This window comes from Oncorhynchus gorbuscha, unplaced genomic scaffold (genome assembly GCF_021184085.1).
Source record: "Oncorhynchus gorbuscha isolate QuinsamMale2020 ecotype Even-year unplaced genomic scaffold, OgorEven_v1.0 Un_scaffold_1346, whole genome shotgun sequence".
Lineage (NCBI taxonomy): Eukaryota > Metazoa > Chordata > Actinopteri > Salmoniformes > Salmonidae > Oncorhynchus > Oncorhynchus gorbuscha.
In genome coordinates, this window is record NW_025746148.1 from 71,847 (window position 1) to 96,710 (window position 24,864).

At 51.0% G+C, this 24,864-nt stretch overlaps 1 protein-coding gene across 1 annotated transcript in view; it reads left to right on the plus strand.

The window, feature by feature from the left end:
* Window positions 1–18,710, plus strand: part of LOC124022339 (mitotic spindle assembly checkpoint protein MAD1-like) — a gene marked incomplete at its 3' end in the record, with an annotated part of 70,836 nt that extends 52,126 nt beyond the window's left edge. The window contains exons 16-18 of the mRNA XM_046337259.1: window positions 9,838–10,054; window positions 17,382–17,434; window positions 18,573–18,710. Of these exons, the coding sequence (XP_046193215.1) occupies window positions 9,838–10,054; window positions 17,382–17,434; window positions 18,573–18,710 (408 nt within the window). The remainder of the gene's footprint in view (window positions 1–9,837; window positions 10,055–17,381; window positions 17,435–18,572) is intronic.
* Window positions 18,711–24,864: the final 6,154 nt, after the last annotated feature.

Sequence of the window (24,864 nt, forward strand, 5' to 3'; positions counted from 1 at the left end):
GAGATGGTGTGTGAGAGAGATGGAGGCATTAGTGTGTCAGAGAGAGATGGAGGCATTAGTGTGTGTCAGAGAGAGATGGAGGCATTAGTGTGTGTCAGAGATGGAGATGGAGGCATTAGTGTGTGTCAGAGAGATGGAGGCATTAGTGTGTGTCAGAGAGATGGAGGCATTAGTGTGTGTCAGAGAGAGATGGAGTTAGTGTGTCAGAGAGAGATGGAGAGATGGAGGCATTAGTGTGTGTCAGAGAGAGAGATGGAGAGCATTAGTGTGTGTCAGAGAGAGATGGAGGCATTAGTGTGTGTCAGAGAGAGAGATGGAGGCATTAGTGTGTGTCAGAGAGATGGAGGCATTAGTGTGTGTCAGAGAGAGATGGAGGCATTAGTGTGTGTCAGAGAGAGATGGAGGCATTAGTGTGTGTCAGAGAGAGATGGAGGCATTAGTGTGTGTCAGAGAGGAGGCATTAGTGTGTGTCAGGAGGATGGAGGCATTAGTGTGTGTCAGAGAGAGATGGAGGCATTAGTGTGTGTCAGAGAGAGATGGAGGCATTAGTGTGTGTCAGAGAGAGATGGAGGCATTAGTGTGTGTCAGAGAGAGATGGAGGCATTAGTGTGTGTCAGAGAGAGATGGAGGCATTAGTGTGTGTCAGAGAGAGATGGAGGCATTAGTGTGTGTCAGAGAGAGATGGAGGCATTAGTGTGTGTCAGAGAGAGAGATGGAGGCATTAGTGTGTGTCAGAGAGAGAGATGGAGGCATTAGTGGAGGCATTAGTGTGTGTCAGAGAGAGAGATTAGTGGAGGCATTAGTGTGTGTCAGAGAGAGATGGAGGCATTAGTGTGTGTCAGAGAGAGATGGAGGCATTAGTGTGTGTCAGAGAGAGATGGAGGCATTAGTGTGTGTCAGAGAGAGATGTCAGAGAGAGATGGAGGCATTAGTGTGTGTCAGAGAGAGAGATGGAGGCATTAGTGTGTGTCAGAGAGAGAGATGGAGGCATTAGTGTGTGTCAGAGAGAGATGGAGGCATTAGTGTGTGTCAGAGAGAGATGGAGGCATTAGTGTGTGTCAGAGAGATGGAGGCATTAGTGTGTGTCAGAGAGAGATGGAGGCATTAGTGTGTGTCAGAGAGAGATGGAGGCATTAGTGTGTGTCAGAGAGAGATGGAGGCATTAGTGTGTGTCAGAGAGATGGAGGCATTAGTGTGTGTCAGAGAGAGATGGAGGCATTAGTGTGTGTCAGAGAGAGATGGAGGCATTAGTGTGTGTCAGAGAGAGAGATGGAGGCATTAGTGTGTGTCAGAGAGAGATGGAGGCATTAGTGTGTGTCAGAGAGAGATGGAGGCATTAGTGTGTGTCAGAGAGAGATGGAGGCATTAGTGTGTGTCAGAGATTAGTGTGTGTCAGAGAGATGGAGGCATTAGTGTGTGTCAGAGAGAGAGATGGAGGCATTAGTGTGTGTCAGAGAGAGATGGAGGCATTAGTGTGTGTCAGAGAGAGAGGAGGCATTAGTGTGTGTCAGGCATTAGTGTGTGTCAGAGAGAGATGGAGGCATTAGTGTGTGTCAGAGAGATGGAGGCATTAGTGTGTGTCAGAGAGAGATGGAGGCATTAGTGTGTGTCAGAGAGAGATGGAGGCAGTGTGTGTCAGAGAGATGGAGGCATTAGTGTGTGTCAGAGAGAGATGGAGATGGAGAGCATTAGTGTGTGTCAGAGAGATGGAGGCATTAGTGTGTGTCAGAGAGAGATGATTAGTGTGTGTCAGAGCATTAGTTAGTGTGTGTCAGAGAGAGATGGAGGCATTAGTGTGTGTCAGAGAGAGAGATGGAGGCATTAGTGTGTGTCAGAGAGAGATGGAGGCATTAGTGTGTGTCAGAGAGAGATGGAGGCATTAGTGTGTGTCAGAGAGATGGAGGCATTAGTGTGTGTCAGAGAGAGATGGAGGCATTAGTGTGTGTCAGAGAGAGAGATGGAGGCATTAGTGTGTGTCAGAGAGAGATGGAGGCATTAGTGTGTGTCAGAGAGAGATGGAGGCATTAGTGTGTGTCAGAGAGAGATGGAGGCATTAGTGTGTGTCAGAGAGAGATGGAGGCATTAGTGTGTGTCAGAGAGAGATGGAGGCATTAGTGTGTGTCAGAGAGAGATGGAGGCATTAGTGTGTGTCAGAGAGAGATGGAGGCATTAGTGTGTGTCAGAGAGAGATGGAGGCATTAGTGTGTGTCAGAGAGAGAGATGGAGGCATTAGTGTGTGTCAGAGAGAGATGGAGGCATTAGTGTGTGGAGGCATTAGTGTGTGTCAGAGAGAGAGATGGAGGCATTAGTGTGTGTCAGAGAGAGAGATTAGGAGGCATTAGTGTGTGTCAGAGAGATGGAGGCATTAGTGTGTGTCAGAGAGAGATGGAGGCATTAGTGTGTGTCAGAGAGAGAGATGGAGGCATTAGTGTGTGTCAGAGAGAGATGGAGGCATTAGTGTGTGTCAGAGAGAGATGGAGGCATTAGTGTGTGTCAGAGAGAGAGATGGAGGCATTAGTGTGTGTCAGAGAGATGGAGATGGAGTCAGAGAGCATTAGTGTGTGTCAGAGAGAGATGGAGGCATTAGTGTGTGTCAGAGAGAGAGATGGAGGCATTAGTGTGTGTCAGAGAGAGAGATGGAGGGAGGCATTAGTGTGTGTCAGAGAGAGATGGAGGCATTAGTGTGTGTCAGAGAGAGATGGAGAGAGAGATGGAGGCATTAGTGTGTGTCAGAGAGAGAGATGGAGGCATTAGTGTGTGTCAGAGAGAGATGGAGGCATTAGTGTGTGTCAGAGAGAGATGGAGGCATTAGTGTGTGTCAGAGAGAGATGGAGGCATTAGTGTGTGTCAGAGTGTGTGTCAGAGAGAGAGATGGAGGCATTAGTGTGTCAGAGAGAGAGATGGAGGCATTAGTGTGTGTCAGAGAGAGATGGAGGCATTAGTGAGAGAGAGATGGAGGCATTAGTGTGTGTCAGAGAGAGATGGAGGCATTAGTGTGTGTCAGAGAGAGATGGAGGCATTAGTGTGTGTCAGAGAGAGATGGAGGCATTAGTGTGTGTCAGAGAGAGATGGAGGCATTAGTGTGTGTCAGAGAGAGAGATGGAGGCATTAGTGTGTGTCAGAGAGAGAGATGGAGGCATTAGTGTGTGTCAGAGAGAGATGGAGGCATGGAGGCATTAGTGTGTGTCAGAGAGAGATGGAGGCATTAGTGTGTTAGTCAGAGAGAGATGGAGGCATTAGTGTGTGTCAGAGAGAGATGGAGGCATTAGTGTGTGTCAGAGGAGATGGAGGCATTAGTGTGTGTCAGAGAGAGATGGAGGCATTAGAGAGAGATGGAGGCATTAGTGTGTGTCAGAGAGAGATGGAGGCATTAGTGTGTGTCAGAGAGAGAGATGGAGGCATTAGTGTGTGTCAGAGAGAGAGATGGTGTCAGGCAGATGGAGTGTGTGTGTCAGAGAGATGGAGATTAGTGTGTGTCAGAGAGAGAGATGGAGGCATTAGTGTGTCAGAGAGATGGAGGCATTAGTGTGTGTCAGAGAGAGGAGAGAGATGGAGGCATTAGTGTGTGTCAGAGAGAGAGATGGAGGCATTAGTGTGTGTGTCAGAGAGAGATGGAGGCATTAGTGCATTAGTGTTAGTGTCAGAGAGAGAGAGAGAGATGGAGGCATTAGTGTGTGAGAGAGATCATTAGTGTGTGTCAGAGAGAGATGGAGGCATTAGTGTGTGTCAGAGAGAGATGGAGGCATTAGTGTGTGTCAGAGAGAGAGATGGAGGCATTAGTGTGTGTCAGAGAGAGATGGAGGCATTAGTGTGTGTCAGAGAGAGAGATGGAGGCATTAGTGTGTGTCAGAGAGATGGAGGCATTAGTGTGTGTCAGAGAGAGATGGAGGCATTAGTGTGTGTCAGAGAGAGATGGAGGCATTAGTGTGTATCAGAGAGAGAGATGGAGGCATTAGTGTGTGTCAGAGCATTAGTGTGTGTCAGAGAGAGAGATGGAGTGCATTAGTGTGTGTCAGAGAGAGATGGAGGCATTAGTGTGTGTCAGAGAGAGAGATGGAGGCATTAGTGTGTGTCAGAGAGAGATGGAGGCATTAGTGTGTGTCAGAGAGAGAGATGGTGTGTCAGAGCATTAGTGTGTGTCAGAGAGAGAGATGGAGGCATTAGTGTGTGTCAGAGAGAGATGGAGGCATTAGTGTGTGTCAGAGAGAGAGAGAGATGGAGATTAGTGTGTGTCAGAGAGAGATGGAGGCATTAGTGTGTCAGAGAGAGATGGAGGCATTAGTGTGTGTCAGAGAGAGATGGAGGCATTAGTGTGTGAGAGAGATGGAGGCATTAGTGTGTGTCATGGAGGAGGCATTAGTGTGTGTCAGAGAGAGAGATGGAGGCATTAGTGTGTGTCAGAGAGAAATGGAGGCATTAGTGTGTGAGGTATTGAAGATTCAGAGTCGTCAAAGATGGAGGTCTTTGACTGAGAAGACATTTATGTTTCTGTATGAGAGTTTTAGTTGAAAATAATCACAGTATTAGGTTCTTAACTGTTACAGAGAGATGGAATTCATTTCATTATTGAGATAGAAAATGCTTAGTGTGTGTCAGTTGGACCTTTTGTCAGATGAGATGGACTCATTTACTCTGTAAACATGAGGAGGAGAGGAGGAGGACAGGGAGCTGAGGGAGGGGTCAGAGAGGAGAGGGGAGAGGGAAGAGGGAGAGGGGACAGGGAGCTGAGGGAGGGTCAGAGAGAGGAGGAGAGGAGAGAGAGGATGTGTGTGTCAGATGGAGGCAGGGAGCTGAGGGAGGAGGAGAGGAGAGGGAGAGAGGACAGGGAGCTGAGGGAGGAGAGAGAGAGAGGGAGCTGAGGGTGTCAGGGAGAGATGGACAGGGAGCTGAGAGGATGGAGGCAGAGAGGAGAGGAGAGGAGAGCTGAGGGAGGAGAGGAGGCAGCTGAGAGAGAGAGAGGGAGCTGAGAGAGAGGGAGCTGAGGAGAGGGAGCTGAGGAGAGGGAGCTGAGGAGAGGGAGCTGAGGGAGGGGAGAGAGGAGAGGACAGGGAGCTGAGGGAGGGGGAGAGAGGAGAGGAAGAGAGGACAGGGAGCTGAGGGAGGGGAGAGAGGAGAGGGAGGAGGAGAGTGAGCTGAGGGAGGAGAGAGAGGAGAGGGAGGGAGGGGAGAGAGGAGCGGGAGCTGAGGAAGGAGAGAGAGGAGGGGGAGAGGGAGAGAGGAGGAGGAGGGAGGGAGGAGAGGGGAGGGGGAGCTGAGAGAGGGAGAGGGAGAGGGAGAGGGGAGAGGAGAGGGAGCTGAGGAGAGGGAGAGGAGAGGGAGAGGAGGAGAGGGAGAGGAGGACAGGGAACTGAGGGAGGGGAGGAGGAGAGGGAGCTGAGGGAGGGGAGAGAGGAGGGGGAGAGAGGAGGGAGAGAGGGGAGGAGGACAGGGAGCTGAGGGAGGGGAGAGAGGAGGGGGAGAGAGGAGGGGAGGAGGACAGGGAGCTGAGGGAGGGGAGAGAGGAGAGGGAGAGAGGGGGAGGAGGACAGGGAGCTGAGGGAGAGGGAGGAGAGGAGGGGAGAGAGGAGAGGGAGCTGAGGGAAGGAGGGAGAGGAGGAGGGGAGAGGAGGGGAGGGAGAGAGGACAGGGAGCTGAGGGAGGGAGAGAGGAGAGGGAGAGAGGAGGATTAGCTGAGGAGGGAGAGGAGGGGGGGAGAGAGGACAGGGAGCTGAGAGAGGGGAGAGGGAGAGGGAGGAGGGGGAGAGAGGACAGGGAGCTGAGGGAGAGGAGAGGGAGAGAGAGGGAGAGAGAGGGGGAGAGGAGGCAGGGGAGAGAGGGGGAGAGAGGACAGGGAGCTGAGGGGGGAGAGAGGAGGGGGAGAGAGAGGAGAGGGAGAGAGGAGGGGGAGAGAGGACAGGGAGCTTAGGGAGGGGAGAGAGGAGAGGAGAGGAGAGGAAGAGAGGACAGGGAGCTGAGGGAGGAGGAGAGAGGGGGGGAGAGGACAGGGAGCTGAGGGAGGGGAGAGAGAGAGGGGGAGAGAGGACAGGGAGCTGAGAGAGGGGGGGAGGACAGGGAGCTGAGGGAGGGGAGAGAGGAGAGGGAGGAGGACAGGGAGCTGAGGGAGGGGGAGAGAGGAGGGGGAGGAGAGAGGGGGGGAGAGAGGAGGGGGACAGGGAGGAGAGGAGAGGAGAGGAGAGAGAGAGGGAGAGGGAGTATTTTGAGACCACACTTTAAGCATTGAGATCTGTGAAAGTGGATTAAAAGCAGAACCGTATTAACCATGAAGCAATGACTCCCATGTATTGTAGAACCAGAGAGATCTGTCTGCTATGTCTCTCTCTCTCTCTCTCTCTCTCTCTCTCTCTCTCTCTCTCTCTCTCTCTCTCTCTCTCTCTCTCTCTCTCTCTCTCTCTGTCTCTCTCTCTCTCTGCTCTCTCTCTCTCTCTCTCTCTCTCTCTCTCTCTCTCTCTCTCTCTCTCTCTCTCTCTCTCTCTCTCTCTCTCTCTCTCTCTCTCTCTCTCTCTCTCTCTCTCTCTCTCTCTCTCTCTCTCTCTCTCTGTGTCTCTCTCTCTCTCTCTCTCTCTCTCTCTCTCAGAGAGAGAGATCTCTCTCTCTCTCTCTCTCTCTCTCTCTCTCTCTCTCTCTCTCTCTCTCTCTCTCTCTCTCCTCTCTCTCTCTTCCTCTCTTCCTCTCTCTCTTCTCTCTCTCTCTCTCTCTCTCTTCTCTCTCTTTCTCTCTCTCTCTCTTTCTCTCTTCCTCTCTCTCTCTCTCTCTCTCTCTCTCTCTCTCTCTCTCTCTCTCTCTCTCTCTCTCTCTCTCTCTCTCTCTCAATTCAATTCAATTTAAGGGCTTTATTGGCATGGGAAACATGTGTTAACATTGCCAAAGCAAGTGAGGTAGACAACATACAAAGTGAATATATAAAGTGAAAAACAACAAAAATGAACAGTAAACATTACACATACAGAAGTTGTGTCTCTCTGTCTGACTGCTATGTGTCTCTCTGTCTGACTGCTATGTGTCTCTCTCTGTCTGACTGCTATGTGTCTGACTGCTATGTGTCTCTCTCTGTCTGACTGCTATGTGTCTGACTGCTATGTGTCTCTCTGTCTGACTGCTATGTGTCTCTCTGTCTGACTGCTATGTGTCTCTCTCTGTCTGACTGCTATGTGTCTCTCTCTGTCTGACTGCTATGTGTCTCTCTCTGTCTGACTGCTATGTGTCTCTCTGTCTGACTGCTATGTGTCTCTCTCTGTCTGACTGCTATGTGTCTCTCTGTCTGACTGCTATGTGTCTCTCTGTCTGACTGCTATGTGTCTCTCTGTCTGACTGCTATGTGTCTCTCTGTCTGACTGCTATGTGTCTCTCTGTCTGACTGCTATGTGTCTCTCTGTCTGACTGCTATGTGTCTCTCTGTCTGACTGCTATGTGTCTCTCTCTGTCTGACTGCTATGTGTCTCTCTGTCTGACTGCTATGTGTCTCTCTCTGTCTGACTGCTATGTGTCTCTCTCTGTCTGACTGCTATGTGTCTGTGTCTTGGAGATTATTCCCTAGTTTATCCTACAATACTGGACATGAATACTATTTGAAGTGGAGGTTAAGGCTGAGACACCAGGAAGACAGTGGAGGTTAAGGCTGAGACACCAGGAAGACAGTGGAGGTTAAGGCTGAGACACCAGGAAGACAGTGGAGGTTATGTGTCTGAGACACCAGGAAGACAGTGGATGTGTCTCTCTCTGTCTGACTGCTGACACACCAGGAAGACTGTGGAGTGTTAAGGCTGACACACCAGGAAGACAGTGGAGGTTAAGGCTGAGACACCAGGAAGACAGTGGAGGTTAAGGCTGAGACACCAGGAAGACAGTGGAGGTTAAGGCTGAGACACCAGGAAGACAGTGGAGGTTAAGGCTGAGACACCAGGAAGACAGTGGAGGTTAAGGCTCAGACACCAGGAAGACAGTGGAGGTTAAGGCTGAGACACCAGGAAGACAGTGGAGGTTAAGGCTGAGACACCAGGAAGAGAGTGGAGGTTAAGACACCAGGAAGAGAGTGGAGGTTAAGACACCAGGAAGAGAGTGGAGGTTAAGGCTGAGACACCAGGAAGACAGTGGAGGTTAAGGCTGAGACACCAGGAAGACCGTGGAGGTTAAGGCTGAGACACCAGGAAGACAGTGGAGGTTAAGGCTCAGACACCAGGAAGACAGTGGAGGTTAAGGCTGAGACACCAGGAAGACAGTGGAGGTTAAGGCTGAGACACCAGGAAGACAGTGGAGGTTAAGGCTGACACACCAGGAAGACAGTGGAGGTTAAGGCTGACACACCAGGAAGACAGTGGAGGTTAAGGCTGAGACACCAGGAAGACAGTGGAGGTTAAGGCTGAGACACCAGGAAGACAGTGGAGGTTAAGGCTGAGACACCAGGAAGACAGTGGAGGTTAAGGCTGAGACACCAGGAAGACAGTGGAGGTTAAGGCTCAGACACCAGGAAGACAGTGGAGGTTAAGGCTGAGACACCAGGAAGACAGTGGAGGTTAAGGCTGAGACACCAGGAAGAGAGTGGAGGTTAAGACACCAGGAAGAGAGTGGAGGTTAAGACACCAGGAAGAGAGTGGAGGTTAAGGCTGAGACACCAGGAAGACAGTGGAGGTTAAGGCTGAGACACCAGGAAGACCGTGGAGGTTAAGGCTGAGACACCAGGAAGACAGTGGAGGTTAAGGCTCAGACACCAGGAAGACAGTGGAGGTTAAGGCTGAGACACCAGGAAGACAGTGGAGGTTAAGGCCGAGACACCAGGAAGACTGGAGGTTAAGGCTGAGACACCAGGAAGACAGTGGAGGTTAAGGCTGAGACACCAGGAAGACAGTGGAGGTTAAGGCTGAGACACCAGGAAGACAGTGGAGGTTAAGGCTGAGACACCAGGAAGACAGTGGAGGTTAAGGCTGAGACACCAGGAAGAGAGTGGAGGTTAAGGCTGAGACACCAGGAAGAGAGTGGAGGTTAAGACACCAGGAAGACAGTGGAGGTTAAGACACCAGGAAGAGAGTGGAGGTTGAGACACCAGGAAGACAGTGGAGGTTAAGGCTGAGACACCAGGAAGACAGTGGAGGTTAAGGCTGAGACACCAGGAAGACAGTGGAGGTTAAGGCTGAGACACCAGGAAGACAGTGGAGGTTAAGGCTGAGACACCAGGAAGACAGTGGAGGTTAAGGCTGAGACACCAGGAAGACAGTGGAGGTTAAGGCTGAGACACCAGGAAGACAGTGGAGGTTAAGGCTGAGACACCAGGAAGAAAGAGAACCGATTCAACATGTGGAATTGTCATGAAAATGAATGTAAAATGATGACCAGCCAGTGTCCTGGTAAGATTCAGTTTTGGTGTTTTTCTAAAGCATCTCTCTCTCTCTCTCTCTCTCTCTCTCTCTCTCTCTCTCTCTCTCTCTCTCTCTCTCTCTCTCTCTCTCTCTCTCTCTCTCTCTCTCTCTCTCTCTCTCTCTCTCTCTCTCTCTCTCTCTCTCTCTCTCTCTCTCTCTTCTCTCTCTCTCTCTCTCTCTCTCTCTCTCTCTCTCTCTCTCTCTCTCTCTCTCTCTCTCTCTCTCTCTCTCTCTCTCTCTCTCTCTCTCTCTCTCTCTCTCTCTCTCTTTCTCTTTCTCTCTCTTCTCTCTCTCTCTCTCTCTCTCTTCCTCTCTCTCTCTCTCTCTCTCTCTCTCTCTCTCTCTCTCTCTCTCTCTCTCTCTCTCTCTCTCTCTTCCTCTCTCTCTCTCTCTCTCTTCCCCTCTCTCTCTCTCTTCCTCCTCTCTCTCTCTCTCTCTCCCACCTCTCTCTCTCTTCCCATCTCTCTCTTCTTCTCTCTCTCTCCAGGGAGACTACAATCCGGTCAAAACCAAAGTCCTCCACTTCAGTCTGAACCCTACGAGCATGGCCAAACAGCAGCGTGTGGAGGAAGTGGAGGCGCTGAGGGCAGAAGTGGAGTGTTTGAGGGAACGCCTCCGCTCACTGCAGACAGGGGGCGCTATCCCTCTTGCTGCTGCTGCAGGAGAGGCCAGCCTATGTCTGCCTCCCTCACAGGAGGTCCTGGGTAAGTGGAAACACACAGCTCACTGACAGCTTTTCACTGGTGACGGGCTGTTCTCTCGTTCAGGGTTTATGCAAAAACAAAACATCATTTATACTGGAGAACTGGCAAGCCTCTACTTCAGCCTCTCGACCTTCAGCCTCTCGACCTTCATCCTCTTTCTCGACCTTCATCTTTGTCATCCTCTCGCTCTCCCGTCGACCCCTCTCTCTACCGTCGACCCCTCTCTCTACCGTCGACCCCTCTCTCTACCGTCGGCCCCTCTCTCTACCGTCGGCCCCTCTCTCTCTACCGTCGGCCCCCCTCTCTCTACCGTCGAACCCTCTCTCTACCGTCGGCCCCTCTCTCTACCGTCGGCCCCTCTCTCTACCGTCGGCCCCTCTCTCTACCGTCGGCCCCTCTCTCTCTACCGTCGGCCCCCTCTCTCTACCGTCGGCCCCTCTCTCTACCGTCGGCCCCTCTCTCTACCGTCGGCCCCTCTCTCTGCCGTCGGCCCCTCTCTCTGCCGTCGGCCCCTCTCTCTACCGTCGACCCCTCTCTCTGCCGTCGGCCCCTCTCTCTGCCGTCGGCCCCTCTCTCTACCGTCGGCCCCTCTCTCTGCCGTCGGCCCCTCTCTCTACCGTCGGCCCCTCTCTCTACCGTCGGCCCCTCTCTCTACCGTCGACCCCTCTCTCTGCCGTCGGCCCCTCTCTCTACCGTCGGCCCCTCTCTCTACCGTCGGCCCCTCTCTCTACCGTCGACCCCTCTCTCTGCCGTCGGCCCCTCTCTCTGCAGCGTCGGCCCCTCTCTCTGCAGCCGGCCCCTCTCTCTGCAGCCGGCCCCTCTCTACCGTCGAACCCTCTCTCTACCGTCGGCCCCTCTCTCTACCGTCGGCCCCTCTCTCTACCGTCGGCCCCTCTCTCTACCGTCGGCCCCTCTCTCTACCGTCGGCCCCTCTCTCTCTACCGTCGGCCCCTCTCTCTACCGTCGGCCCCTCTCTCTACCGTCGGCCCCTCTCTCTGCCGTCGGCCCCTCTCTCTGCCGTCGGCCCCTCTCTCTGCCGTCGGCCCCTCTCTCTGCCGTCGACCCCTCTCTCTGCCGTCGGCCCCTCTCTCTGCCGTCGGCCCCTCTCTCTACCGTCGGCCCCTCTCTCTACCGTCGGCCCCTCTCTCTACCGTCGGCCCCTCTCTCTACCGTCGGCCCCTCTCTCTACCGTCGGCCCCTCTCTCTACCGTCGGCCCCTCTCTCTACCGTCGGCCCCTCTCTCTACCGTCGGCCCCTCTCTCTACCGTCGGCCCCTCTCTCTACCGTCGGCCCCTCTCTCTGCCGTCGGCCCCTCTCTCTGCCGTCGGCCCCTCTCTCTGCAGCCGGCCCCTCTCTCTGCAGCCGGCCCCTCTCTACCGTCGGCCCCTCTCTGCAGTCGGCCCCTCTCTCTACCGTCGGCCCCTCTCTCTACCGTCGGCCCCTCTCTCTACCGTCGGCCCCCTCTCTACCGTCGGCCCCCCTCTCTACCGTCGGCCCCTCTCTCTGCCGTCGGCCCCTCTCTCTTCCTCTATTCTGTCTCATGTCTTTCTCCTCTCTCCACCTTAATTCTCTGACTGCTGTGGCTAGCTAGGTGGACTGCTGTGGCTAGCTAGGTGGACTGCTGTGGCTAGCTAGGTGGACTGCTGTGGCTAGCTAGGTGGACTGCTGTGGCTAGCTAGGTGGACTGCTGTGGCTAGCTAGGTGGACTGCTGTGGCTAGCTAGTGGACTGCTGTGGCTAGCTAGTGGACTGCTGTGGCTAGCTAGTGGACTGCTGTGGCTAGCTAGCGGACTGCTGTGGCTGGCTAGCGGACTGCTGCGGCTGGCTAGCGGACTGCTGCGGCTGGCTAGCGGACTGCTGCGGCTGGCTAGCGGACTGCTGCGGCTGGCTAGCGGACTGCTACGGGCTAGCTAGGTGGACTGCTGTGGGCTAGCTAGCGGACTGCTGTGGCTGGCTAGCGGACTGCTGTGGCTGGCTAGCGGACTGCTGTGGCTAGCTAGGTGGACTGCTGTGGGCTAGCTAGTGGACTGCTGTGGCTGGCTAGCGGACTGCTGCGGCTGGCTGGCCAGAGAGGACTCATATTTTCCTTTGAGGCTTTAAGTGTTCTTACACCGCTTCTGAACGTTCAGCGAGGAAACGGACATAGCAGCGTTGTTGTCACCGTAGCTTGTTACATAACTTCTGATTGATAGGAAGCACGAGCACCACCACCAATCAGCCTCCACCACCGCCTGCCGTTACTATGACAACTAGCGTAGGCGTGTCAGCCAATGACTGCTGCGTGAACACACACATCTGATTTTGGTGTTTGTAACATGGTGTTTGGACAGCCAGTATCCCAAAACAGATTTGAGCATTAATGCCTGCAGTGTGAACACGGCTTTAGTTACCCCTGGAGAGAGACTGAAACTCACTGTAGAAATGGGCTGTTTATACACACGCACGCACACACACACACACACAGACTGAACACTGAAATGGTCTGTTTTAGGGAGAGGGAACGTCAGAGGACCTAGAGAATGAGAAATGGACAGACAGAGGAGAAACAAAGAAAAGTGTGGATAGGGAAGAATTGGAGAGAGGGAAGAATTGGAGAGAGGGAAGAATTGGAGAGCGGGAAGAATTGGAGAGCGGGAAGAATTGGAGAGAGGGAAGAATTGGAGAGAGGGAGGACAAGGGAGGACAAGGGAGGACAAGGGAGGACAAGGGAGGAGAGAGGGAGGACAAGGGAGGACAAGGGAGGGAGGAGAGAGGGAGGACAAGGGAGGAGAGAGGGAGGAGAGAGGGAGACAAGGGAGGAGAGAGGGAGGAGAGAGGGAGGACAAGGGAGGACAAGGGAGGAGAGAGGGAGGAGAGAGGGAGGAGAGAGGGAGGACAAGGGAGGACAAGGGAGGAGAGCGGGAGGACAAGGGAGGAGGGGGAGGACAAGGGAGGGAGGAGAGGAGGGAGGACAAGGGAGGGAGGACGAGGGAGGACAAGGGAGGACAAGGGAGGAGAGAGGGAGGAGAGGGAGGACAAGGGAGGAGAGAGGGAGGAGAGAGGGAGGACAAGGGAGGGAGAGGGAGGAGGACAAGGGAGGAGAGAGGGAGGACAAGGGAGGACAAGGGAGGACAAGGGAGGAGAGAGGGAGGAGAGAGGGAGGACAAGGGAGGGAGGAGAGAGGGAGGACAAGGGAGGAGAAGGGAGGACAAGGGAGGGAGGGGAGGGGAGGGAGGGAGGAGAGGGGAGGACAGAGGGAGGACAAGGGAGGACAAGGGAGGAGAGAGCGGGAGGGACAAGGGAGGAGAGAGGGAGGACGAGGGAGGAGAGGGGGAGGGCAGGAGAGGGGGAGGGCGGAGAGAGGGAGGACAAGGGAGGGCGGAGAGAGGGAGGACGGGGAGGAGAGGGGGAGGGCGGAGAGAGAGGGGGACAAGGGAGGGCGGAGAGAGGGAGGACAAGGGAGGGCGGAGAGAGGGAGGACAAGGGAGGGCGGAGAGAGGGAGGACAAGGGAGGGCGGAGAGAGGGAGGACAAGGGAGGGCGGAGAGAGGGAGGACAAGGAGGGCGGAGAGAGGGAGGACGGGGAGAGAGGAGGAGAGGGGAGGAGAGGGGAGGACGGGGGCGGAGAGAGGGAGGACGGGGGCGGAGAGAGGGAGGACGGGGGCGGAGAGAGGGAGGACGGGGGCGGAGAGAGGGAGGACGGGGGCGGAGAGAGAGACAGGGAGGAGAGAGAGACAGGGAGGAGAGAACGAGGGAGGAGAGCGGGAGGACAAGGGAGGAGATGAAGTAGAGAGGAGAGGAGCAGAGACGTGATTATGAGTAATCTGGAGGGTGAGGAGTATCACGTTATGAATAAAGCATGTAATTACCCTCACGCTGTCAACGGCTGTCTGTGTCATTGTTCATTGTTGTGATTATGTGGCGTTGACTACACAGTCATTCAGTTGTTCCATTAGGCTCTGTTCCCCCTCGACCCACACCACTCCTTCTGAACTATGGAACATTCACTGCTGTGTCAATAATTGATCAGATTCCAGGCAGGCCCATTTCTCTGGCTTGGAGAGGCTGTTCCAGATGCTACCCTGTTCCCTAGGTAGTACACTCCTCTTGACCTGGGAGCCTGTGGGTACTACAAGGGGAATATGGTGTTCCAGATGCTACCCTGTTCCCTAGGTAGTACACTCCTCTTGACCTGGGAGCCTGTGGGTACTACAAGGGGAATATGGTGTTCCAAATGCTACCCTGTTCCCTAGGTAGTACACTCCTCTTGACCTGGGAGCCTGTGGGTACTACAAGGGGAATATGGTGTTCCAGATGCTACCCTGTTCCCTAGGTAGTACACTCCTCTTGACCTGGGAGCCTGTGGGTACTACAAGGGGAATATGGTGTTCCAGATGCTACCCAAATTGATTTCAGACTTAATTGAACTAATTATTCCTGTCTATTCTCCTCTCCACCTCTTCTCTCCTTCTCTCCTCTCCTTTTCTCCTCTCCTTTTCTCCTCTCCACCTCTTCTCTCCACCTCTCTCCTCTCCACCTCTTCTCTCCACCTCTTCTCTCCACCTCTCCTCTCACCTCTCCTCTCACCTCTCCTCTCCACCTCTTCTCTCCACCTCTTCTCTCCACCTCTTCTCTCCACCTCTTCTCTCCACCTCTTCTCTCCTTCTCTCCTCTCCACCTCTCTCCTCTCCACTCTTCTCTCCACCTCTTCTCTCCACCTCTTCTCTCCACTCTTCTCTCCACCCTTCTCTCCACTCTTCTCTCCACCTCTTCTCTCCACCTCTTCTCTCCACCTCTTCTCTCCACCTCTTCTCCACCTCTTCTCTCCACCTCTCCTCTCTCCACCTCTTCTCTCCACCTCTCTCTCCACCTCCACCTCCACCTCTTCTCTCCTCCACCTCTTCTCTCTCCTCCTCTCCACCTCCACTTCTCTCCTCTCCTCTTCTCTCCTCTCCACCTCTTCTCTCTCTCCACCTCTCTTCTCTCCACCTCTTCTCTTCTCTCCACCTCTTCTCTTCTCTCTCCACCTCTTCTCTTCTCTCTCCACCTCTTCTCTTCTCTCTCCACCTCTTCTCTTCTCTCTCCACCTCTTCTCTTCTCTCTCCACCTCTTCTCTTCTCTCTCCACCTCTTCTCTCCTCTCCACCTCTTCTCTCCTCTCCACCTCTCTTCTCTCCACCTCTTCTCTTCTCTCTCCACCTCTTCTCTTCTCTCTCCACCTCTTCTCTCCTCTCCACCTCTCTTCTCTCCACCTCTTCTCTTCTCTCTCCACCTCTTCTCTTCTCTCTCCACCTCTTCTCTTCTCTCCACCTCTTCTCTTCTCTCTCCACCTCTTCTCTCCTCTCCACCTCTTCTCCTCTCTCCTCTCCACCTCTTCTCCTCTCTCCTCCCTCTCCACCTCTTCTCTCCTCTCCACCTCTTCTCTCCCTCCACCTCTCTCCCACCTCTTCTCTTCTCTCCACCTCTTCTCTCTCTCCACCTCTTCTCTCCACCTCTTCTCTCCACCTCTCTCCTCTCCACCTCTTCTCTCCTCTCCACCTCTCTCCTCTCCACCTCTTCTCTCCACCTCTCCTCTCCACCTCTCCTCCTCTCCCACCTCTCTCCTCTCTCCACCTCTTCTCTCCTCTCCACCTCTTCTCCTCTCTCCTCTCCACCTCTTCTCTCTCTCCTCTCCACCTCTTCTCTCCTCTCCACCTCTTCTCTCCTCCCACCTCTTCTCTCCTCCACCTCTCTCTCCTCTCCACCTCTCTCCCTCTCCACCTCTCCACCTCTCTTCTCTCCTCTCCACCTCTTCTCTCCTCTCCACCTCTTCTCTCCTCTCCACCTCTTCTCTCCTCTCCACCTCTCTCCTCTCCACCTCTCTCTCTCCACCTCTTCTCTCCACCTCTTCTCTCCTCTCCACCTCTTCTCTCCACCTCTCCTCCACCTCTCCTCTCCACCTCTTCTCTCCTCTCCACCTCTCTCTCCTCCACCTCTCCTCTCCTCCCTCTCTCTCCACCTCTCCACCTCTCCACCTCTCTCCTCTCCACCTCTTCTCTCTCCACCTCTTCTCTCCTCTCCACCTCTTCTCTTCTCTCTCCACCTCCACCTCTCTCTCCTCTCCACTCTTCTCTCCTCTCCACCTCTCTCCACCTCTCTCCACCTCTTCTCTCCACCTCTCCACCTCCACCTCTCTCTCCACCACCTCTCCCTCTCCACCTCTCTCCTCCTCTCCTCTCCACCTCTTCTCTCCACCTCTTCTCCACCTCTTCTCTCCACCTCTCTCCCACCTCTCTCTCTCCACCTCTCTCTCCACCTCTCTCCTCCCACCTCTCTCTCTCTCCACCTCTCTCTCTCCACCTCTTCTCTCTCTCTCTCTCCACCCACTTCTCTCCTCTCCACCTCTCTCCTCTCCACCTCTCTCCTCTCCACCTCTCTCCTCTCCACCTCTCTCCTCTCCACCTCTCTCCTCTCACCTCTCCTCTCCACCTCTCTCCTCTCACCTCTCTCCTCCACCTCTTCTCTCCTCTCTCCACCTCTCTCTCTCTCCTCCTCCTCTCCACCTCTTCTCTCTCTCCACCTCTTCTCTCTCCACCTCCACCTCTCTCTCCCCTCTCTCTCCTCTCCACCTCTCTCTCCACCTCTTCTCTCTCACCTCTTCTCTCTCTCCACCTCCTCCCTCCACCTCTCTCTCTCCTCCTCCACCTCTTCTCTCTTCACCTCTTCTCTTCTCTCTCCACCTCCACCTCTTCTCTCTTCACCTCTTCTCTCTCCACCTCCACCTCCTCTCCACCTCTTCTCTTCTCTCTCCACCTCTTCTCTCCTCTCCACCTCTTCTCTCCTCTCCACCTCTCTTTTCTCCACCTCTTCTCTCCTCTCCACCACTTCTTTCCACCTCTTCTCTTCTCTCTCCACCTCCACCTCTTCTCTCCTCTCCACTTCTTCTCTCCTCTCTCCTCTCCACCTCTTCTCCACCCTCTTTTCTCTTCACCTCATCTCACCTCCACCTCGTCTCCACCCTCTCCTCTTCTCCTCTCTTCCACCTCCTCTCTTCTCCCCTCTCTTCTTCACCACCTCTTATCTCCTCTCGTTTCCCCTCTCCTCCACCTTTTCTCTCCTTTCTCCTCTCCTCCAACTCCTCTCTCCTCTCCACCTTTTCTCTCCTCTCTCCTCTCCTCTCCACCTTTTCTCTCCTCTCTCCTCTCCTCCACCTCCTCTCTCCTCTCTCCTCTCCCTGCCTCTTCTACTTTTCCTTCCTCTCCTCCCCTCTTCTTGTCTCCTCTCTCCTAATCACTGCATAGTGACTCTGTTTAACGTTAAGGGACTGTTCTGTGTTCTACATGTAGCTTAACACGACTGTTCTGTGTTGTAGATCTGCGTAAACAGATGGAAACAGCTGAACTGAAGAACCAGCGGTTGAAGGAGGTGTGGAATGTTGTATTACATAGAAAATAAACATGTTTTATCCCCTTTCTTCCTCGTACACATCTTATTCCTCTCCTCTACCTCATCCCTCTCTCCTCTACCTCATCCCTCTCTCCTCTACCTCTCTCCTCTACCTCTCTCCTCTACCTCTCTCCTCTACCTCTCTCCTCTACCTCTCTCCTCTACCTCTCTCCTCTACCTCTCTCCTCTACCTCTCTCCTCTACCTCATCCCTCTCTCCTCTACCTCTCTCCTCTACATCATCTCTCTCTCCTTTACCTCATCCCTCTCTCCTCTACCTCATCCCCCTCTCTCCTCTACCTCATCCCCCTCTCTCCTCTACCTCATCCCCCTCTCTCCTCCACCTCATCCCTCTCTCTCCTCTACCTCATCCCTCTCTCTCCTCTACCTCATCTCTCTCTCTCCTCTACCTCATCTCTCTCTCTCCTCTACCTCCTCTCTCTCTCTCCTCTACCTCCTCTCTCTCTCTCTCCTCTACCTCCTCTCTCTCTCTCCTCTACCTCCTCTCTCTCTCTCTCCTCTACCTCCTCTCTCTCTCTCTCCTCTACCTCATCCCTCTCTCCTCTACCTCTCTCCTCTACCTCATCCCTCTCTCCTCTACCTCTCTCCTCTACCTCATCCCTCTCTTCTCTACCTCTCTCCTCTACCTCTCTCTCTCTCATCTCTCTCTCCTCTACCTCATCTCTCTCTCTCTACCTCATCCCTCATCTCTCTTTCTCTCTACCTCATCCCTCTCTCTCCTCTACCTCATCCCTCTCTCTCCTCTACCTCATCCTCTCTCTCCCTCTACCTCATCTCTCTCTCTCCTCTACCTCATCTCTCTCTCTCCTCCACCTCATCTCTCTCTCTCCTCCACCTCATCTCTCTCCTCTACCTCATCTCTCTCTCTCCTCTACCTCATCCCTCTCCTCTACCTCATCTCTCTCCTCTACCTCATCTCTCTCTCTCCTCTACCTCATCTCTCTCTCTCCTCTACCTCATCCCTCTCTCTCCTCTACCTCATCCCTCTCTCTCCTCTACCTCATCCCTCTCTCTCTCGCCTCTACCTCATCTCTTCTGATGAGTGTGAGTGACGGAGAGACTATTGTAAACCAGTGTTGTATCTGTGTTGTTGCCAGGTGTTCCAGAGGAAGATTCAGGAGTTCAGGACGGTGTGTTATGTTCTGACCGGCTATCAGATAGACATCACTACTGAGAACCAGTACAGGCTGACCTCTGTCTACGCTGAACACATGGACGACTCTCTACTGTTTAAGGTACAAACACACAAGGTGACCAGATGGTTAGAGTGTTGGGCCAGTAACCAATTAGCGAACCGTCAAGGTGGCCAAGCGGTTAGTGTTGGGCCAGTAACCAATCAGCGAACCGTCAAGGTGGCCAAGCGGTTAGAGTGTTGGGCCACATACTGGGGCGGCAGGGTAGCCTAGTGGTTAGAGTGTAGAGGTGGCAGGGTAGCCTAGTGGTTAGAGTGTAGAGGTGGCAGGGTAGCCTGGTGGTTAGAGTGTAGAGGTGGCAGGTAGCCTGGTGGTTAGAGTGTAGAGGTGGCAGGGTAGCCTAGTGGTTAGAGTGTAGAGGTGGCAGGTAGCCTAGTGGTTAGAGTGTAGAGGTGGCAGGGTAGCCTAGTGGTTAGAGTGTTGGACAAGTAACCAAAAGGTTGCAAGTTCAAATCCCCAATGCGTGTACTAATACATACTGGTACATGTGTATAATAATACATACTGGTACATGTGTACATTAATACATACTGGTACATGTGTACATTAATACATACTGGTACATGTGTATAATAATACATACTGGTACATGTGTATAATAATACATACTGGTACATGTGTACATTAATACATACTGGTACATGTGTACATTAATACATACTGGTACATGTGTACAATAATACATACTGGTACATGTGTACATTAATACATACTGGTACATGTGTATAATAATACATACTGGTACATGTGTACATTAATACATACTGGTACATGTGTACATTAATACATACTGCTACATGTGTACATTAATACATACTGCTACATGTGTACATTAATACATACTGGTACATGTGTATAATAATACATACTGGTACATGTGTACATTAATACATACTGGTACATGTGTACATTAATACATACTGGTACATGTGTACATTAACACATACTGGTACATGTGTACATTAATACATACTGGTACATGTGTATAATAATACATACTGGTACATGTGTACAATAATACATACTGGTACATGTGTACAATAATACATACTGGTACATGTGTATAATAATACATACTGGTACATGTGTACAATAATACATACTGGTACATGTGTACATTAATACATACTGGTACATGTGTACATTAATACATACTGGTACATGTGTATAATAATACATACTGGTACATGTGTATAATAATACATACTGGTACATGTGTATAATAATACATACTGGTACATGTGTACATTAATACATACTGGTACATGTGTACATTAATACATACTGGTACATGTGTACATTAATACATACTGGTACATGTGTACATTAATACATACTGGTACATGTGTATAATAATACATACTGGTACATGTGTACATTAATACATACTGGTACATGTGTACATTAATACATACTGGTACATGTACATGTGTACATTAATACATACTGGTACATGTGTATATAATACATACTGGTACATGTGTACATTAATACATACTGGTACATGTGTACATTAATACATACTGGTACATGTGTATAATAATACATACTGGTACATGTGTACATTAATACATACTGGTACATGTGTACATAATACATACTGGTACATGTGTATAATAATACATACTGGTACATGTGTATAATAATACATACTGGTACATGTGTATAATAATACATACTGGTACATGTGTATAATAATACATACTGGTACATGTGTATAATAATACATACTGGTACATGTGTATAATAATACATACTGGTACATGTGTACAATAATACATACTGGTACATGTGTATAATAATACATACTGGTAATTAATACATACTGGTACATGTGTACATCAATACATACTGGTACATGTGTACATTAATACATACTGGTACATGTGTACATTAATACATACTGGTACATGTGTACATAATACATACTGGTACATGTGTACAATAATACATACTGGTACATGTGTATAATAATACATACTGGTACATGTGTATAATAATACATACTGGTACATGTGTATAATAATACATACTGGTACATGTGTATAATAATACATACTGGTACATGTGTACATTAATACATACTGGTACATGTGTATAATAATACATACTGGTACATTAATACATACTGGTACATGTAATACATACTGGTACATGTGTACATTAATACATACTGGTACATGTGTACATACATACTGGTACATGTGTACATTAATACATACTGGTACATGTGTACATTAATACATACTGGTACATGTGTACATCAATACATACTGGTACATGTGTACATTAATACATACTGGTACATGTGTATAATAATACATACTGGTACATGTGTATAATAATACATACTGGTACATGTGTATAATAATACATACTGGTACATGTGTATAATAATACATACTGGTACATGTGTACATTAATACATACTGGTACATGTGTATAATAATACATACTGGTACACGTGTATAATAATACATACTGGTACATGCGTTTAATACATGAAAGGAGAGACGGAGGGATGAAAGGAGAGACGGAGGGATGAAAGGAGAGACGGAGGGATGAAAGGAGAGACGGAGGGATGAAAGGAGAGACGGAGGGATGAAAGGAGAGACGGAGGGATGAAAGGAGAGACGGAGGGATGAAAGGAGAGACGGAGGGATGAAAGGAGAGACGGGGGGATGAAAGGAGAGACGGGGGGATGAAAGGAGAGACGGGGGATGAATGGAGAGACGGGGGATGAAAGGAGGGATGAAAGGAGAGACGGGGGGATGAAAGGAGGGATGAAAGGAGAGACGGGGGATGAAAGGGGATGAAAGGAGAGACGGGGGGATGAAAGGAGAGACGGGGGGATGAAAGGAGAGACGGGGGGATGAAAGGAGAGACGGGGGGATGAAAGGAGAGACGGGGGATGAATGGAGAGACGGGGGATGAAAGGAGAGACGGGGGATGAAAGGAGAGACGGGGGATGAAAGGAGAGACGGGGGGATGAAAGGAGAGAGGGGGGATGAAAGGAGAGACGGGGGGATGAAGAGAGACGGGGGATGAAAGGAGAGACGGGGGATGAAAGGAGAGACGGGGGGATGAAGGATGAAAGGAGAGACGGAGGGATGAAAGGAGAGACGGGGGATGAAAGGAGAGACGGGGGGATGAAAGGAGAGACGGAGGGATGAAAGGAGAGACGGAGGGATGAAAGGAGAGACGGGGGATGAATGGAGAGACGGGGGATGAATGGAGAGACGGGGGATGAATGGAGAGACGGGGGATGAATGGAGAGACGGGGGATGAAAGGAGAGACTGGGGGATGAAAGGAGAGACTGGGGGATGAAAGGAGAGACTGGGGGATGAAAGGAGAGACTGAGGGATGAAAGGAGAGACTGAGGGATGAATGGAGAGATGGAGGGATGAATGAACTCTGCGTATCAAATCAGTGGCAGATTGAAAAGAGAACAGGTGAAGATGGCAGGAGAATGTCATTAATTAAGGACTGGTAGAAAGAGGAGAAGAGAGCGAGAGGGTTAGAGAGGAGATGAGAGGGAGGGGGTTTAGAGAGAGGAGATGAGAGGGGGGGGGTTAGAGAGAGGAGATGAGAGGGGGTTAGAGAGAGGAGATGAGAGAGAGGGGGTTAGAGAGAGGAGATGAGAGAGAGGGGGGTTAGAGAGAGGAGATGAGAGGGAGGGAGGGTTAGAGAGAGGAGATGAGAGAGAGGGGGGGTTAGAGAGAGGAGATGAGAGGGAGGGAGGGTTAGAGAGAGGAGATGAGAGAGAGGGAGGGGAGGTTCTTAAAGGACCACGAACTTCGTTTTGAGGGTTCGTTAAGCTTTATTTGGGTTTTAGTGTGTCTTCTCTCCAGTGTGTTAAATCCTCAGAGAGCCACCTGCGACCCTGTCAGGGAAGATGATTCACTGTCAATATTTATTAACCTCAGCTCAAGTACTCCTCCTCTCTCGCTCTCTCTCTCTCTCGCTCTCTCTCTCTCTCGCTCTCTCGCTCTCTCGCTCTCTCTCGCTCTCTCGCTCTCTCTCTCTCGCTCTCTCTCTCTCGCTCTCTCTCTCGCTCTCTCTCTCGCTCTCTCTCTCTCGCTCTCTCTCTCTCGCTCTCTCTCTCGCGCTCTCTCTCTCGCTCGCTCGTGCTGTCTCGCTCTCTCAAATCATTTCAATTTATTCAAGTTAAGGGCTTTATTGGCATGGGAAGCATATGTTGACATTGCCAAAGCAAGTAAACTAGATAATAAACAAAAGTGAAATAAACAATACAATTGAACAGTAAACACTCACAGAAGTTCCAAAAGAATAAAGACATTTCAAATGTAATTTATTTGCAAATAGTTAAAGTACAAAAGGGAACATAAGTCCACCTACTTATGTGCACCCACACACACATGTTATATGGTGTTGTCTGTGTGTGTTAGTATGACACACCAGCATGTAGCCTGCACTGGTAATGACTGGTGACGCACACAACTGGAGCAGCGTCCCGCAGAGGAGGGGTTTGTGTGGGAACAGTGAGAGGTGATGAGTCCATGTGAACAGTGAGTCCATGTGAACAGTAAGAGGTGATGAGTCCATGTGATGAGTCCATGTGAACAGTAAGAGGTGATGAGTCCATGTGATGAGTCCATGTGATGAGTCCATGTGATGAGTCCATGTGATGAGTCCATGTGATGAGTCCATGTGATGAGTCCATGTGATGAGTCCATGTGATGAGTCCATGTGATGAGTCCATGTGAACAGTAAGAGGTGATGAGTCCATGTGATGAGTCCATGTGATGAGTCCATGTGATGAGTCCATGTGATGAGTCCATGTGAACAGTAAGAGGTGATGAGTCCATGTGATGAGTCCATGTGATGAGTCCATGTGAACAGTAAGAGGTGATGAGTCCATGTGATGAGTCCATGTGATGAGTCCATGTGATGAGCCCATGTGAACAGTAAGAGGTGATGAGTCCATGTGATGAGTCCATGTGAACAGTAAGAGGTGATGAGTCCCATGTGATGAGTCCATGTGAACAGTAAGAGGTGATGAGTCCATGTGAACAGTAAGAGGTGATGAGTCCATGTGATGAGTCCATGTGAACAGTAAGAGGTGATGAGCCCATGTGAACAGTAAGAGGTGATGAGTCCATGTGATGAGTCCATGTGAACAGTAAGAGGTGATGAGTCCATGTGATGAGTCCATGTGAACAGTAAGAGGTGATGAGTCCATGTGAACAGTAAGAGGTGATGAGTCCATGTGATGAGTCCATGTGAACAGTAAGAGGTGATGAGTCCATGTGATGAGTCCATGTGAACAGTAAGAGGTGATGAGTCCATGTGATGAGTCCATGTGAACAGTAAGAGGTGATGAGTCCATGTGAACAGTAAGAGGTGATGAGTCCATGTGATCCTGCCGTTGAAACCTGTCTGAGAGAGAACCACTTTTCTGTCCCTTTCACCCCCCCCTCCTTCTCTCTTCATGCTTATCATTTTTGAAACGTGCAGCCTTGCAAAATCAATATAATTGATCGTAATTAACACATTTTGCAGACTTCAGATGAAGCTCAGTGAAGTGTTTGCATGTGTAGGATTAAAACCATCTTCCTGCTTTTTAAATCAGCTGTGGTGTCGAATGTCATACCCCCCCTCCATCTCATTCCCTTCTTATCCCTCTTCTCATCCCTCTCCACTCTTCTACACCCTTGAAAGAAAGAAAGAGATGAGTCCATGAGAGTGAGAGGTGATGAGTCCATGTGAGACCTGGGGAGAAAGGGAGAGACTGACTTAGGTTGCTTGTTCAACATTTTGGAGAGAGCAGAGATCTTACATAATAGGAGAATGTCATGTTGAACAGTGGAATCTCTTCCCCCGTCCCTCCCTCTCTGCTCTGTTATACTGTGAGTTGTGTATCTAAAAGATATTGCCTTGACAATCTCTCCTCTCTCCTCTGTTATACTGTGAGTTGTGTATCTAAAAGATATTGCCTTGACAATCTCTGATCTTTTATACTGTGAGTTGTGTATCTAAAAGATATTGCCTTGACAATCTCTGCTCTGTTATACTGTGAGTTGTGTATCTAAAATATATTGCCTTGACAATCTCTGAGTCCATGTCTGAGTCCATGTGAAGACTGAACTCGGAGGTGATGAGTCCTGTAGTCCCACAGCCCCTGGGTTTATACACTATATAGTGATTGTAGTGTTATAAAAGAGGTGAAAAGGC